This window comes from Sarcophilus harrisii, chromosome 1 (genome assembly GCF_902635505.1).
Source record: "Sarcophilus harrisii chromosome 1, mSarHar1.11, whole genome shotgun sequence".
Classification (NCBI taxonomy): domain Eukaryota; kingdom Metazoa; phylum Chordata; class Mammalia; order Dasyuromorphia; family Dasyuridae; genus Sarcophilus; species Sarcophilus harrisii.
In genome coordinates, this window is record NC_045426.1 from 278,724,387 (window position 1) to 278,741,335 (window position 16,949).

Below are 16,949 nucleotides of genomic sequence, written 5' to 3' on the forward strand. Positions count from 1 at the left end.
TGGCGGGTCACAGAAGAAGGGTATTACCTTGGGGACCAATTCTTCAAGAAGTCTGATCATCCTTGGAAGGCTAATTTGTAAAGGAATGCTAAATGTATCAACTGTGTGAATTCAGAGCTCACAACCCAAAAGCCAAATATGAAGTAGTTGACTGGATGACCTGGTGACATTGCCAATGCAGAGGTTCCAAGGTGTTAGTTTAGACTTCTGTAGAAAAGCATATGTTAAACTATCATTTAAAATCATCCTTTCTTACCACAATAAGCACAAATATTTGAAACCACTACTAATCACGTTTATTTTTCCAAGTATTCTATCAGGAGTAAAATGGACAGTTCCATGATGGACTCCTGTCATCACACTATTTGGAAAGCCAATGGTTTACTGAAGGAGTCGAGGAGCACTCATAATCATAATTATCCTTAATGCTCTGGTGGATAACCCAACTCTCCCCCTACATTCTTCTCTCTCTGCTTCTGAATGTACCGAACAGCTAAAACTGAGCTCAAAGGTGTGGTGGGCACACAAATTCTGCCAAAGGCCTGGCACTTCCAATGCCCATCCTTTGGTCCTTGGCACTCTGCAGGCAGTGAAATAAAAAAGAAAAACCTCCCCAGAGTCACATGTTGCCAAACTAGTTAAGAAACCTTCCAAATAGTCTAAAACTGGGAGGGAGGAAGGGGGAGACCAGACAAGCTTAGCCATATCCTTCCTTATGAGGTCAAAGCCTTTAGCAACGGCCTTAGAATAAGTGAAAGGAAAGGAAAAACTTACACTGCTCTCATCCATTTTCTCGCGCCTTTTAGATTTGTGTGTTTCGTAATCTTCCATGAGGGTCTGCATCAGATTCTTGGGCCGCTGGGATCCGGCAGCCTCTTCGGAAAGTAAATCAGACTGCGAGCTGGGGCCTTCTGTTGTGGGGGATGGAGGAGGTTTGACTTTCTCTATTTTCCCTGCAACAACAGGAAGAGAAGACCCTTTCTAAGCTGGTCAGCTCATGATTGCCGTCGGATTGAGGAGAAACAATTGGCAAAAGAAACCCTTCGCATAAAGAATGGTACCCCCAAAGCCTCAATACAGAAAGAGAAACAAGCAACTAATTCTGGTAGAGACTAAAGAGCACCTTAAAGATTAGACTACTAAAAACTTCAAGTCAACTGGTTTTTAATGGTCAGATGAGTAGGTCTGGCAAATATTTTACACTTCTACACAAAGATACACAGGTCTCTGGGAGAGCCACAAGGTGCTTCTTTACTCAGCATATGAATCAACATAGATCTTAAGGCATGGATATCTAAATAGAGTGTGGATTCACTGTGGTAGAAATATAGGGCTGAATTTATAGTTTGATTACTAAAATGTCTCATGAAGAAAAGATGGTGAATGACTGTAACAGTGATTCCTAGATGGGGACCTCGGAGATGCTGGAAATTCTTTCCTGCTAATCAAGGCTATAACTGAACATTCACTTGGCCACCCACATACTTAAAGCCTAGTTCCATTGTGGCAAGAAGCATTTTACTGCTTTGCTTAAAATCAATCACCCTTCCCACCTCCCCACCTCCCCCACCCCCATCCCCCATCTTTGCTAAGCAGCCTGTGAATGGTTGCTGCCCCCAAATGACACAACTGTTGTAGAAGATTGCCTCTTAGGGAGGAGTAAATGGTGGATAAAGCAATGGGCTTCGAGGTCAGGAAGACTGGATTTTCAAATCCAGCCTCAGGCATTTACTAGTTGTGTGACTGACCCTGGGCAAGTCATTTAATTAACCCTGTTTGCCTCAGTTTCCTCACCTGTGAAATGAGCTAAAGAAGGAAATGGCAAACCACTCCAGTATCTTTGCCAAACAAACAAAAGCCAAATGTAGTCACGAAGAGTCTTAAAACTACTGAACACCACCACCCTTTGGAGACTGCACAATTGGAAAGGAGTGCAAAAAACAAACAAAAAAAGCAACTTTTTTTTTGATAGGAGAGACTTTCAGGCAAAAAAATACTTGGCTTTCAAGAAAGCATTGGGATAAAGTAGTTGTGAGAGAAACATGCTTCCAGTTGCTATACAAGCAAAACTGGGCAGAGAACAAGGTTTGATAGAAATGAATCCCCTGTTCCCAGCTATTTTTTTTTTTTTTCATTAAAAGGCGCTTTACCTCTCTGTTGCCTTTGATCTCCCAAACTTCTAAATATTTTATCTGCCTGGTTTGTAAATCAGCCTCTCACTTCAGTGCTGACAACAATCTGTGAATCACACTTCAAGATTGGAAGGTCAATGTTAACATCCTGGTGTTTTGTATGGCCAGCCCATACTGTCGATCCAGTAAAACTGACACATTATAAGTGAAATGTGTGTGGTTTTGATTAAGGAAAAAAGGATGCATGAAAAAGACTGTTACAAATTGATAAATTTGGGCTGTGTAGACCAGAGATGTCAAACATATGAAGGCAACACTCCCTATTGCCGGCAAAAGTAGATAAGATGTAAGTGGGAAATATTTAACAAAATAAATCATAATGTCAATATGTGTTTTTTAAAAAAATATTAAATATGGCAGGCAGAGATCCTTCTGTTGGTAAAATGACCCTGTGTCTATCTGAGTTTGTAAGAAAAAGAATTTTGATTTTGTAACTCAAATCATTAATAAGCTTGCTAAGAACTCAGAAAAGGGCAAGTCTGAACTCTGAATATTTCTCTGGGAGCAAAGGTTATAGAGGTAGCATGATATATTCTTGAAAACAACAAAATCATCCAGTAGAAAATTCAACTAGATTTTGGTTCAGAAGACCAGAGTCCAAAACCCAGCTCTATTATACCCAGCAGCTCTGTCATTTACTTGTGAGACCAAGAAAGTAATTTAAAAAAAAAAAGGTTCTTAAATCTGAAATGGGGGCATGGACTACATCAGAAGTCCCTAACTTTTTTTGAGTCATAAAACCATGTCAGAATAATTTTTTAAATGAATAAAGCACATGGGATTACAAAGGGAAACAATTATATAAAAAGAATTATTAAAATATTAAAAGAATTTTGCATATATTAAGAGTTTATAGTTTAAGAGTTATAGGGAAGAGAGATCCCTTTAAGCTTTAAGTCTATGATTCCATGTACATTGGATTGAGAAGCTTGGATTTAAGACACTGATTAAATGATATTCAACAAATCACTTGGGAAATTAAGGCTTATAAGAGCTAACAGATAGAATGAAGGAACTGAACTAAACTGTCTCTTAGGTACCTTCTGTTTTCAATATTTGAAGCATTTAAATTTAATGATAAAGGTGACTTTTTAGCTCTGAAATTCTCTTTCCTAAAACTAACTTCTAATTCCTTATTTCTGAGGATGGTGCCATCTGAATACCTCCCTGTCACCCATGATGAAAGCTTGATCATCTTTGACTCCTCTTTTCCATTCTTCTCACATTCAATCTCTCCAGTGATAAATTTAGTCAGTCCAAACTTCCTATCTCTCAGGTGCTCATCTTCATCCTATCATTGTCTCATCCTCCCCAGTATATACACTATAATACTCCCTACTCTCTCTGTCCTTTACCACAGATTTGACATTCCTTTTTTTTCCCCCCAAAAAAATTTATAGTAGCTTTCTATTATTTAGAGGATAAAATAGGATTGCTTTAATTCAGTTCCAGATTGATTTCATACCCTCTAAACACTCTATGGAATCTTCCATTTGAAATTATTATCTAGTCCCTAATACAGTATTGTCTTTCACTTTCCCATCTTCATGTGCTCATGTAAGCTGTCTCCACTTGCTCCCCTCCCCCACTGCAGCCCCAATATCTGAGATGTACTCTTTTCTTATCATTCTGTTAAAAGCCTTCTCTTTAAGACCCTACGGATGGCTCAGATGGCACTTTTCCCATAAAACCTTTGATTTTCTCAGTTAAAAGGGACTCCCTCTTCAAGTTGTTGTTTTAAGTGTAATTTGCCTAGATCTTATCAAAAGTCCTCAATTAGATTGTAAACTCCTTGAAGGTGGTGGGGACAAGTGTCATTTTTCATCTCTGTATCTTCGATGCAAAATTGCTAATATAAACGGAAAGAAATTCAGAAAACAAGGGTAATGCCTTCACCAAAGGTCAGAATATTGAATATGAAGATCAGATAGCATGTATTTTTTAAAGCACTGAAGAAAACGTCCTAAGCAAACTACAAAAGTATATGTACTTAGATAATTTAATAAAACTTAGTGCTCTATCCTGACTCATTCTAAAAACTGATAAAGGCAGTTAGAGTTAGGAAGGCCTAGCTTCAAATACCATTTCAGATACTTATTGGCTTAAGTGACCCTCTATGTCACACCTCTGGGCCTCAGTTTCCTTATCTATAAAAAGATATTGTTAGGCTTAATGGTCCCTTCTAGCTTTAAATCTTCGATTCCTCAATCCTATGAAAAGTAGTTGAATTATCCTCAATATTTTGCTTTTCTGTGATTTTCTATTTCATATATATATATATATGAATGACTTCACTGTATGATTACGAATGAATTATCTTCATTTTCTTTCACAGGAAAAAGCAAGGCACAAAGAATTCCAGTAATCTTTTACATTCACCCAAACCCAAATTCCAGAGATTTGACCAAAAGTACCATCCAAAGAATTGTGATAGGTTCAAACACAAAATTTTGAGGAAAATTAATAAATTAAAAAATATATATACCATATGACTTTCAACAATAATTTTCATTTGCCTGCTGAGGAGGAATGAAGACTCCTCCTTCGAATCCATTTTGCATTACAATCAAAAAAGGTAAAGAACTGAGAGACCTAGGATTCTAGTCTTAGCTCCTGACTATGTAACCTGAAACAAATCACTTTGCTTTGCAGCAGTTTTATATATATATATATAATTAGAAGGTTCAACTGGATAATTCTTAACTCCAAATGCTAGGGGGGTCTAAGATTCTATCATTCTGCTTCAATACAGGAAAGCAAAAATTTAGTCCAACTATTAAGCCATTTGTAAGAATTAGTGTCCACTAGAGGTCGCACAAACCATAAAGAAAAACTTTAAACGGCCTGAGAGGCAATTGATTTAAAAGTGAGAGGATATTGAGAAAATAGTTTGGAAGGCCAGAGTACTTAGCAAGACCAAGACATCTCCAGAAAAAGGAGTCTGCCGTTTAAATTATTAGCACATTGGAGGATTTCATAACAGTTTATTAAAGTTTTAGCAGGAGATGGGTTTTTTTGCACAGCCTCCACACTGTGAAAATAAACTCATTGCAACTAAAAGTGGTATCTTAAAAACTCAATTTGCTAATTGGGTCCTCAAACTTTCCCGTAGCACAGGAAAACCAGAAAAATTATTTACCTCAAACCAAAAACATCCTTTGCTGATGTCCAACTGGAATTCAGAAATTCATTCCTCTCCCTTTCTCTTTCTTTTTCTCTCTCTTCCCCACTCTCCCTCTTTCTCTCTCTCCCCCCATCTTCCCCTAATTCCTCCCTTACTCTCCCCTCTCCCCTTTCTCGATTTCCTTTTCTCCCTCTCTCCCTCTCCCTCCCTCTCTCCTTTCCCCTTCTCCTCTTTTTCTCCCTCCATACTATTGGGATAGTAAAATTCACAATTATAGCTTCTTCTGTTTAAAAAACAAAACAAAACAAAACAAACAAACCTTCTCAACCTTCAGGCCACTGGGTTTCATTTCAACTCTCAAAGCACACCACTGTTCTGATACAGTCTCAATGATAATTTATTTATACTAACAGGTCGGTCTCTTGTTGTTTCTGTAGGTAAGAAATGGTAACTTATTCCTTAGGGAAGAAATATCTTTAGCGTTTGGTTTGATAGTCAGTAAATTATATGGCACACTGTTAACAAGTGATAATTGAGGAGTAAAATTTGTTTACCATTTATTTTCTAATGCAATGCTCTCTTTCTTTTTCTGTGGCACGATGAAAAGAGTGATGAATTTAGTCAGAAAACCTAGGTTCAAATCTTGTCTCTATGTTCTAGCTAAGTAACATTGAGCAAGTTAAGCTCAATGGTCTCAGTTAACTCAATTGTAAAATAAGAGGATTGAATTAGATGGAATTTAAGGTCCCTTCTAGATCTAAAGCTTGAATCTAGGGCACTCAAATTTCCCCACACACCCAAATCTTCCCTACACAGAGGAAGAGATAGTGATAAATCAAAAAAGATAAAGAGACAAAATAAAGATAATCATCATTATCATCATCATCAAAAAAGATAAGAAGTAAAATTATAATGTCAGAGGAATTCAAATAAAATATCAAGAAAGTCAGCATACCATGCTGACAATCCAGGAAGGCCTGCCTGGACTGAAAGCTCACCTCAAAAATTACCTAGTGACTCTGGACAAATCCTAACTCACTGGACCTCAGTTCCTTATCTGTAAAAAGAGAGATTTGGACCCATGGCTTCTCTAAAGTCTAAGATGCTATGAGAGAGAGAAAAGGAAGGGACTAGGAAAACATAAAAATTAGCTTTAAAAAAAAGATACTTTCACCTTTATAACTTACTATTGTATAATACTCTATGGCCCAGCTTCTTAAACTGTGGGTTGTGACCCCATATGAGGTCTTGTAACTGAATATGGAGGGGGGAGAGGGGGGTCACACAGTTTTGATTTATTATCAAGTGTTTGATTTGTATACCTGTTTTATATACTCATATACCCAGAGATTTGTAATAATTTCTTGGGGAAAAGGAGTCTCAAGTGGGAAAAGTTTAAGAAGCCCTGCTCTATAGTATGAAATATAGTTTTCAGGGCAGCTAAGTAGTGCAGTGGATAGATAGAGCACTAGTCCTGAAGTCAGGAGGACCCGAGTTCAAATCTGATCTTAGACACTTAACACTTCCTAGCTGTGTGACCCTGGACAAATCATTTAATCCCAATTGCTCAGCAAAAACAAAACAAAACAAAACAAAACAAAACACAAAAACAAACAATAAAACAAAACAAAAAAACCCCATATATATATAATTTTCAGAATGAGATCATTTCCTACCTGCCTTTACTATATATGACTTGATCTTCTATCAACCAGGAAAATAAATGGAAATTATCTTTGCTATACAAGAGGTAATAGAAAAGACTTTGCTTATGTGCTGGTCAGCTTATAATGATAGCTGACATTTAATAATGTTTTAAGGCTTAAAAAGTGCTTATGTAGAAGATCTTTTGATCCTCACAATAAATGCAGAGTTAGATAGCCATAGATAATATTATCCATACTTTAAAGATGAGGAAACAGAAATGCCTTCTTTCTTTATCACCAAGGTAGTAACAGTTTGGAGTAAGGACTCAAACCTAAGTTTCTCCTGATTCCAAACCCAGCAAGGTTTTTTTTTTTTTTTTTCCCCACTAGGCAAATTGCAAGAATCTCACTTTATATCACTTTTATCTTTGCTTTCACAAAGGGGGAAAAAAAATGGGTGGAGACTGAAGGTAATTAAGTTTGGGTTACTAGCTTACCAAGAATGGCTTTGCTGCAGTTCTGAGACTGGGCAGATGTGGCAAGATTAGGGATAAAATACTTTTCCCCTACTGGTTCATTTTTGCTGCTGAAGTAAAGCCCTCCCTCTGCCACCCTTCTTGCATTTTACAAGGTGACTGCATTTCCTAGGAGTGACAAGTCTTGACTGTGTGAGGAGAATAACCATCAGTACCTTCCTCATGCCAAAGATGATCCAATTCATTATAAAGTACCATTGTACTGCTACTACCCACACACAAGTGTGGAAAAGATCAAAATGTGGGTTGTGAATAGTTGTGGCTCTCACTATACTTGAAGAAACACATTAGAAACATGACTTCCATAATAAAAATCTCTTCCTTTATAAAAGTATAAGCTGTGTAGTTTGCAATAAGTTTCACTAAGTAAATCTTAATTCTAAAAATCAATTTGATAATTGTGAACAGGGTACTGAAAATCTGATGCTTCTACAAGTTAGGGAAATGGTGTTTGAAGATTACGTTGAAAGGGAACATTTTTCCTGAATATTTTTTCACATGAAAGTAGAACTCAATTACCTATCATGATAAGAACGCCCCCCCCCCAAAAAAAAACCCAAAACACAACAAACAACAACAACAAAACAGCAAATCAAACCAAAAAGTCCATTAAAGTAAATGTGCTAGAAACTGTGTATTGGATTGTAGTTGCTAAATAAATACTTAACCGAATTCTTTCTATGTTTTTTACCTCCTCCCACTACCTTCCTCCTCTCCCCCCCCCCCCCCCCCCCCCCCCCCCCATAACACTCTTACTTTAATTTTTATAAAAATCTGTAACATTGTAGGCATGGAAGTGACCTTGTGTTTGGCCTAAATGATGTAAATTTACTGTTAAATGTCTACCAGGGATCTCTCAAACTACTGCCTGCGGGCCAGATGCAGTAGCTGAGGACGTTTATCCCCCTCACCCAGGGCTGTGAAGTTTCTTTATTTAAAGGCCCACAAAACAAAGTTTTTGTTTTTATTATAGCCCGGTCCTCCAACAGTCTGAGGGTCAGTGAACTGGCCCCCTAAGCCATACAAACAAGAAAGAGCCAACAGGAAGGATTCTTTTTTTGAGAGTTTTTGCTCTCTCAAAATGATGTCACCAAATGATTTGGACAAGGATGGTCTAGGCAACAGAAATTCATTACCAGTAGGTTTGACTGCTATATGAATTTTTTTTAACTATAAAAATGTTTTAAGGAGCAGTTACATGCTACCTAATGCCATTATTTAGTTCCACAAAAATATAATATTAAGCAGGTAATTTTCTAGTGTGGGAGTTAATATCAGAGTAACAACTTGTATCTCACTCAGGTAACTAGCCCAATATAACAGGGAGTCAAGATGTTAGACAGAGGCAGAGTTCAATTGTGATATACTAATGACATTATTGTGGAACCATGAGGCTTCTACCTGTAGTTTGAGATAATGACAAAGCACTCTGCATACATTATTACTTGATACCTTATGAAATGATTGTAAAAGTGTTCATAATTACATCTTATGAGCAAATTTAAAGCCTAGAGGAGATGAGCTGCTTAAGGTTGAATAGCAAACATTTAGAAAAACTTGAATTCATATCTGAATCAAGATTTCTTGATTTTAAATTTAAAAATGTCCAGTTCATTCTCATATACTGACTTAGAGGGTAAGGAAAGTGACAAAAAATAATATTTCTCTACAGAAATGTAATCCTGGGTCATAAGGTTATAATTCCAAAAAAATAAAAAGAATTCAATGTGATATAGTGGCAAAAAAGGAGTCTTTTTTTCATATTTTATAATTATGTATATGTATATAATTAATTTATTATTATGTGTAATAATTCCTACAAATTTTTAGAAATATTTATACTAAGTGGAAATTTAACTGTGTCACAATTTGAAAAAGAAATAAATTAATTTTGTTAATCATTATAGTGAATTGCCTCAAATCATATAGAAAAGTAGAATATAAATCTACTATTCTACAGTTACCCAAACCTTTTTGTGCTATGGATCCATCTTTGCAGTCTGATGAAGCCCATGCTCTTTTCCAGAATAATGTATTTAAATAATTGAAGGAAATGCTAAGTCTCAGTTGGAGATTAGTGAAAATATATGTGTAATGTTTGTCCCATCTAAGTTCATGGAGCCCCAGGTTAAAAACCCTTGTTTCACAAGAAGAATGCCTTTTACTATCTGGTTTAAAAAAAATGATAGCTGTTTGCTCAAGTATCATCTCTGAGAGTTAGCTTTGACATCATCTTTGAGAAGCTAGGATTACTACTACATCTCAATGAGACAAAAAGATAAGGGTCTAGAAATCATTTATCTCAATTTTGCCTCCCAAAATGTAGCATTAGATTTATAATGAAATATTTTTTAAATGACCTTTTTTTTTTTGCACAGGTATTATTTCCCATCTTACTCTGAAAAGGCCTTTTTAAAAAAAAATGGGGTGTTGAGGACACAGTAAATATACATCCGTGGGATGGGGAAAGGGAAACCTCTCTTAAATTAATATATATGTAAACCTAGAACCTTGAGGTTACTTTACAAGCAAGATCCACTAATGGTAGATACTGCCCAATTTCCCAGTCCCATTAACCTCCAACAGTAGATTTTATTAAGAAAAAAAAAATCTTTGCAATTAATTTTTACAACCACAACGAAATGATCGCTTTATGAAATACATATGTGTTTGATAAGGAGCTGAAACCCTCTTTTTCTCTCCCTGTGAAGTAATAGCTTATTCAAAGAAATAATGAATAAATAAAATAGATCAAAGAAGGCAAGAGGCACAGGGAAAGAAAGAGGCAGCAATTATCGCCACTAGGGATCAGTCATATCCTGTCTAGGATTTCTCATATTCACCAATTGGACATCTGGCATCCATGCTTTATTTCAATTTAACCATTTTCCTCACCAGAAGCAGGGCAAAAATCCCAATAAAGAGGAACTCTGACTTTCCTTATGTTGGCTGGAGAATATGTATCTTTCTAGGCATGTAGCTGAATTTATTAATTTAAGCATTTTCATGGTTAAAAAAAATGAGAGGGTTTTGGTACTGGTAATGCCAAGTGACAATGAGCCAGACCCTTCTAGGTACTGTGTCTACCCCTCTCATTTGCTTGTATTTGCAATCTTTAGCACAGTTCCTGTAAAGTTAGTGAGCTATTAAGAAAAGCTTTTTTTCATTCAAAAGTATCTATGTAACAATACTGCACAGTAGTTACTTCTATGTCTCTTATGAAGTTGATGATTTTGCACCACTCTTCAAAGACTACTACATAGTGTCTTAATTCTCAAGCTGTCTTCAGAGTGACATTAGAGAATCTTCCTTTTCTGGTATGGACATTTGGCCTGCATTGTTTATTCTTTTTAAGTAATTAATGTTTTATTTTGGATGATACTAATTCCTTGAATAACTTTAATGAGTGACTTTGGGAAAACATTTCCTTCTGGGAATGTTTTCTGGTTCATCAAATGAAGGGAGTAACTGTATGGTTCTCTTTTGTTCTAAACTTTTTATTATCTTATAAAATTCGATGTCAGAAGCAAATTACATGTCATTGAACAAAATTCCATGGCAAAATTCTGGTCCTATTATTATGAAACTAAAACCATGATTTCATAATGTACTTTCTAGGAGAGGTTCTTAACTCTCTCAGTCCATGAACTTGTTTTAAAAAAAAAAAAAAAGATTTTGCTAACTGTATTTCAATATAATTTGATTGTACTGAAAGAGTTTCCTTTGTAATTCTATTCATTTTACTTTATATATTTAAAAACACAATCCTGAGTAGGGGTCCATAGACTTTACCACACTGCCAAGGGGATCCAGGAAACAGAGAATGTTAAGAACCTGTTTCTGGAGATGAATGGGATAGAAAATCAGACTTAGGAGGAATTTTAGAGATTATTATTTCCAATCTTACTTAGAGCATAGAATCTTCTCTAGAACATGCTTGCAAAGTAGTTATCCACTTTTGGCATCCAATTCTACTTCATCCTTGATTCTTCTGCGGCATTCAATTCTGTTAAGCATCCTTTGAGACCTTGGTCTCTTTGGGTTCCCAAGTGGTTCCTTTGGAGACTCCTTTGATGAACTGCTATCCATGTCATACTCACTAACCATGTGTATTACAGGGCTTTGTCCTGAGCATTTTTTTTCCTCTCTTGATCTACTTCATCTGATACCATCATGTCTAGACGTATGATACCGAGATTTATAATACGTTCAGCCCTGATTCCCTAATGAATATTTCTGACTGGATAGAACAGAGATGCCTTCTCAAACTCAATATGTACAAAACAGAACTCTTTTTTTTTTTTTTTAAAGATTTCAACATTCATTTTTGTAAAACTTTGTGTTCCAAATTTTTCTCTTTCTCCCTTGCCTCCCCTCTCCCCAAGATAGCAAACAATCTGATATAGGCTAAATATGTGCAATTCTTTTAAACATATTTCTGTATTTGTCATGTTGTACAAGAAAAATTAGATCAAAAGGGAAAAAATAACATGAGAAAGAGACAACAAAAAAGGTGAAAATGCTATGCTTTGATCCACATTCAGTCTCTATAACCTTCTCTCTGGATGAGGATAGCGTTTTCATTCCCAAGTCTATTGGAATTGCCCTGAATCACTGCATTGTTGAAAAAAGAACTCATTAATTTTGCTATGAATTCCCTTCCCTATCTGACCTACTCTGTTTCTGCAAAGTCAATCAACCAATCAGAAAGTATTTATTAAAGGCTTAGAATGTATCAATTACTAAGCTAAATGTTGGAGATGTAGGGGAAAAACCTTGCCTAAAATGATCTTGCAAAGAGTAAAGAAACATGTATTTATGGATTTACACAGGTATATATGTGCATGATACAATGTATTAAGGAAAATTTAGACAGATCAAAACACCAAAATATCATACAAGAAAATCCAGAGGATGCAACAAGACTATCAAGCAAGCTTTACTGAGGGAAGATAATCACAAAATAAAGGGGTGGGTGAGGGAGAGTGCATATAGGTAGTCCACTGTCATCTTGGATGGAGTCTGGTTCACACAGGGAATGGGATATTCTTTCCCAAAGTAATAATTTATATTACTGGAGGAAGGGAAGATTCCTGGGGAATTTTCAGCTATCTTATATCAAACACCCCATAAGTAAGAAAGAGGCGTTGGTTCATCACTGATGGTTTTACTCTTATAAGGTGACTTTTGAGGGGCTTCTTTGGCAGGTCAGGGGAGGCTTCTATATTACTTACATGCAGAGTAGAAGGCCAGTTTCTGAGAGGCCAAGGTGAGAAGGCAGAGCAATTTAGCCACAGCTGAACAAGTTCAATGGAACTTGTGTATCACCACCCTTAGAAAACACATCGGTTAACTTAAAAGGAAGTTTTCTGCATTCTGCCTCAAGATTAGGAAATAGATTCATCTTACACAAGAGCCCTATTCTTTCAATGACTTCATAGACTGGTATTCTTCTTGCAATGAAAGCATTAGCTTATTCATGAAGAATGAAGTTTTGGAAAAAAAAAAAAGATTTGTAGGAATATCCTGGCTAGACAGTTAAATCCTAACTGGCAAATTATCTCTTTTACCATGTGCCCACCCCCTTCCTTTTCTATCTGAAAAGTCAGTTGCTTTGCGATGGGCTTTGATCCCCTAAACATATCTATCAGTTTTGTTAGTAACTATTTGTAGGCACCAAGCTCAACTCAGAAAATAACATAAGGCCATCCAAGACCACTGAAACCAAACCCACCAGCCCAGTCAATTCTTTGTAATTCACTACAATACTTCAAGGCAAAAGAGCAGTGGGAAATCAGTGTCCATACTAGCTCATCATGGCAAAAAAACAAACTAACAAAAAAAAAAAAAAACATAGGGAACCAAATTAGGTAAAGAGCTGTTATCTTTTATATCCACATCAAGCACCCTGATTTCAGAAGATGTTTAGCAAACATACAAATTGACTATCTCACATCAATAAAATCTTTTTGCTCAATTCTCAGCTGGGGTATTTCCCCATTTTAATCAAGAACCTCTACATGTAATTGTAAACATTGTTTGGGAATCCTTTCTACTCTGAAATGAGACTCATGAGAAGAGCAATAGTTTTCACATTAATAGCCAACCTCATTAGAGATGTGAATTTATCATGAAATAAATGAAAAGATGTGTCTTAACAAATATCTTTCTGGGGAAAAAATATCACTGAGATATTTTCATATAAAAATGGAGAAGTCTAAGTTAGAAAGCTTTACTGTATCATATGTTAGTGATTTTTCATCCTCTTTAGAGGGAATACCTCCATCAAATAAGGACACAGACCTTTTTTTATATATCTGAGTATTTTGAAAACATATTAGATTGTAACAATTATCTTATCCAAAATCTTAAGCCCAACTATCTATAGATGATGAAACTACTACGGCAAGATTTAATTTTATAAAAGGTTTTAGAAATTTTATATAGGCAACTAGGTGGCAAAATATATACCTAGAAACAAGGGGACCTGTGTTCAAATTCTGACTCAAACATTGTATTAGTGGACAAATCATTTAACTTCTGCCTTAGTTTCCTCAAATGTATAACAAGGATAATAAAAATGCCTCCTTCATAGAGTTGTTGTGAGGATTAAATGAGATTAACATATAAAGCACTATTTAAATGCTGTTATTATGATGATGCTTAGAAGTCACATCTTAAAAAAAGACAATACAAAAATTTCTTGGTTATTAAATTCTATAGCTACATCCCCTTTGTGGAGTCATGTACAATTCTCTATAATCTCATTTTGGTGTTTTCTTGGCATAGATATGGGAATGGTTTGCCATTTCTTTCTCCAATTCATTTTTCAGATGAGAAATGGAGACAGTTAAGTAAGTGACTATTCAGGGTTATATAGCTAGCAAGCGTCTGAGGTCAGATTTGAACTCACGAAGATGAGTCTTCATGAGGAAGAGTTTGATCTGAAGTCCATGCTCTATCCACTATGCTACCATCCTCAAAAGAAATATTCTCATTGGATAAATGATAAAACTTCGGTGAGTTCAACAATTATAATACACTGTTATACAAAGGACAGATAAAACACCTGCTAGTGGATTTTTTAAAAGCAAGACTATAAATGGAAATTATAACTAGGACAACTAATCACATTTTAGATACTCTCCCAGTCAATGGGACTGAAACTAGTCCTTTCTCAAACACAAAGCCATTTAGAAAGCCTCAAGCTCTTAACTTTAATGAAACCTTTATTTCTCAACTCTCTCCATTATATATTTTTCAAAAATTTGTTTTGTTTTGTAAAGAATCCCTACAAAAAGTATTTTTAAGTTGCCAAAAGCTAATCTTTAACTTCCCGGTTTCCTGAAAAGTTCTTCTCAATGATGAAACAAAATAATGATATTTAAAGACTTATACACAATATCTTCACAGCACTTTTGGACAATAAGATGTTAATACATTAACTTTAACAAATACTTATTGCAGCCTATGTCCTCAGACATAGATTTGCAAAATTGTCCAAAACATGGGTAAATAGGGGTAGCTAGGTAGCACAGGGGATAGAGCACCAGCCCTGAATGTCAGGAGGACCTGAGTTCAAATCTGGTCTCAGACACTTAATACTTCTTAGCTATGTGACCCTGGGCAAGTCATTTAACCCCAATTGCCTTGGCAAAAAAATAAAATAAAATAAAAAATAAAACAAACAAACAAATAAACAAAAAAATGCCCACGGGTAAATAAGGTGAATAAAAAAATCCCAATGCAAGGCAGCTATTTGGTTAAAGTATAAAGCTGAGGAACAGGGTTGATTTTTATTTTGTTTTTCTATCCCCACTATTCTTGTTAGATAAAAAGGGTTGTAGAATACCCCAGGCATTATGAAATACTCATGTGAAGAAATGCTGCCCCCCAAAAGAAATTTTTTTTTAAAGAGGAAGCATGGTGGAGAGAATTTTGGTGAATATTAGTAAGAAAAATCAATAATACTGTCATCAGAATATACTTATCCTGAACAAGAGGAAGAAATAGATAATGAGTAAAGAAAACAGTCTGATATGGTATAATGGTCTAGTAGTAAATAGGTATTTCAACTACATGAACTTTTGTTAAAGTTCTGTCTTTACCAACAGGAGGGAAATTGATAAATTATTGAGTTGCCTTAATTATGTTAATTTTTCAAAAGGCTAAGGAAGCAAAAAGGGGAGCTTTTTTTTATTTTGGAGTTGATTCTAAACAAAGGTGAGACTTGTTACTTAAGCAGAAATGATGGGAATCTTAGGAGGAAAGGACCAACCATTCTATCTTACAGTTAGTAGGTGAAGAAAGGAAAAGTATGTTTAAGATGGCATATTCCCTAGGCTAAGAGAAATATTATACATAGGTATATGTATGTACATGTACATATAAATATATTGTTGAAACACACATACATATATACATATTCGAAGCTTTAAGGAAAGTGTTTCCAATGATAGCAACAAACTATCACAAATAAGGAAGAAAAAATGTAGCTGTCCAAAAAGTCTGATGTAGGTATACAAGAAACTCATCAAACAATTTGGGTTTTTAAGAGATATATGCAGAGAATGAAAATAAGGGTTTGTGACCAAAGATGAATTTCAAAATGTGACATTATCTTATTGGAAAAAAAAATAACAACCTAGCAATAATACTCTGAACAAGTTAAAAACAGGTGAGAAAGGTAAAGAATATGAAAAATGAAAAGAGAGAGACAGAGACACAATCGAAGATATAGGACCTTATTGTTCAAGACAAATAGGTTCAGGATAATGGACAGAAGGCATAATTATTCAATTCACTGTTGCTTTCATTTTAACTGACAAGAAGAATGCTCTTCAGACTATCAAGAGAAAAGAATGGATGAAATTAAGATAAATAAGTAGGTGATAAGAGTGCAAGCGGCTCTCAACTGGTTTCAGTCACAAAACCCAGAGAAATGAAATCTCCAGGGATCTTGAAAGAACTAGCAAATATGAATACTGAGAGAGCACTAATCTCCAAAAAAATCACAGACACCAGGAGAAGAGCTCCTGGTTTGGAGTCAGACAAATGCCCTAATTTTCAAAAAAAAAAAAAAAGAGAAGGATGTAGAAAATGCTATCTAGAGGCCAGAAACACTTCAATTCCAGAAATATAGCATAAGAGAGTTGGTATGTGAATCCCTTAGAAAGGGAAATGGTGATCAGTAGAAGCCAGCATGGTTTCATTAAGAAGAGTTCCAGGGACTAATAGGTGGCACAGTAGATAGAGCATCAGCCCTGAAGTCAGGAGGAACTGAGTTCAAATCTGACCTCAGACTCTTAATGATTCCTAGCTGTGTGATCCTGGGCAACTCACTTAACCCCAATTGCCTCAGTAAAAAAAAGAGTTGAAGCCAAATCATTCTCATTTCCTTTTTTTATTAGAGTTGTAGAACATGGAAATGCTATAGAAATCTCCCTCACAT

At 35.6% G+C, this 16,949-nt stretch overlaps 1 protein-coding gene across 9 annotated transcripts in view; it reads right to left on the minus strand.

Annotated features, from left to right (window-relative positions):
- The window catches only part of PALM2AKAP2 (PALM2 and AKAP2 fusion), a 492,110-nt gene that overhangs the window by 12,797 nt on the left and 462,364 nt on the right, over positions 1-16,949 (minus strand). For 8 of the 9 annotated variants that reach the window (XM_031943074.1, XM_031943080.1, XM_031943066.1 and 5 more), the window contains one exon: positions 775-953. The exons of the other annotated variant lie outside the window; for it this stretch is intronic. In XM_031943074.1, coding sequence (XP_031798934.1) covers positions 775-953 — 179 coding nt within the window. The remainder of the gene's footprint in view (positions 1-774; positions 954-16,949) is intronic. 9 annotated transcript variants of the gene reach the window in all.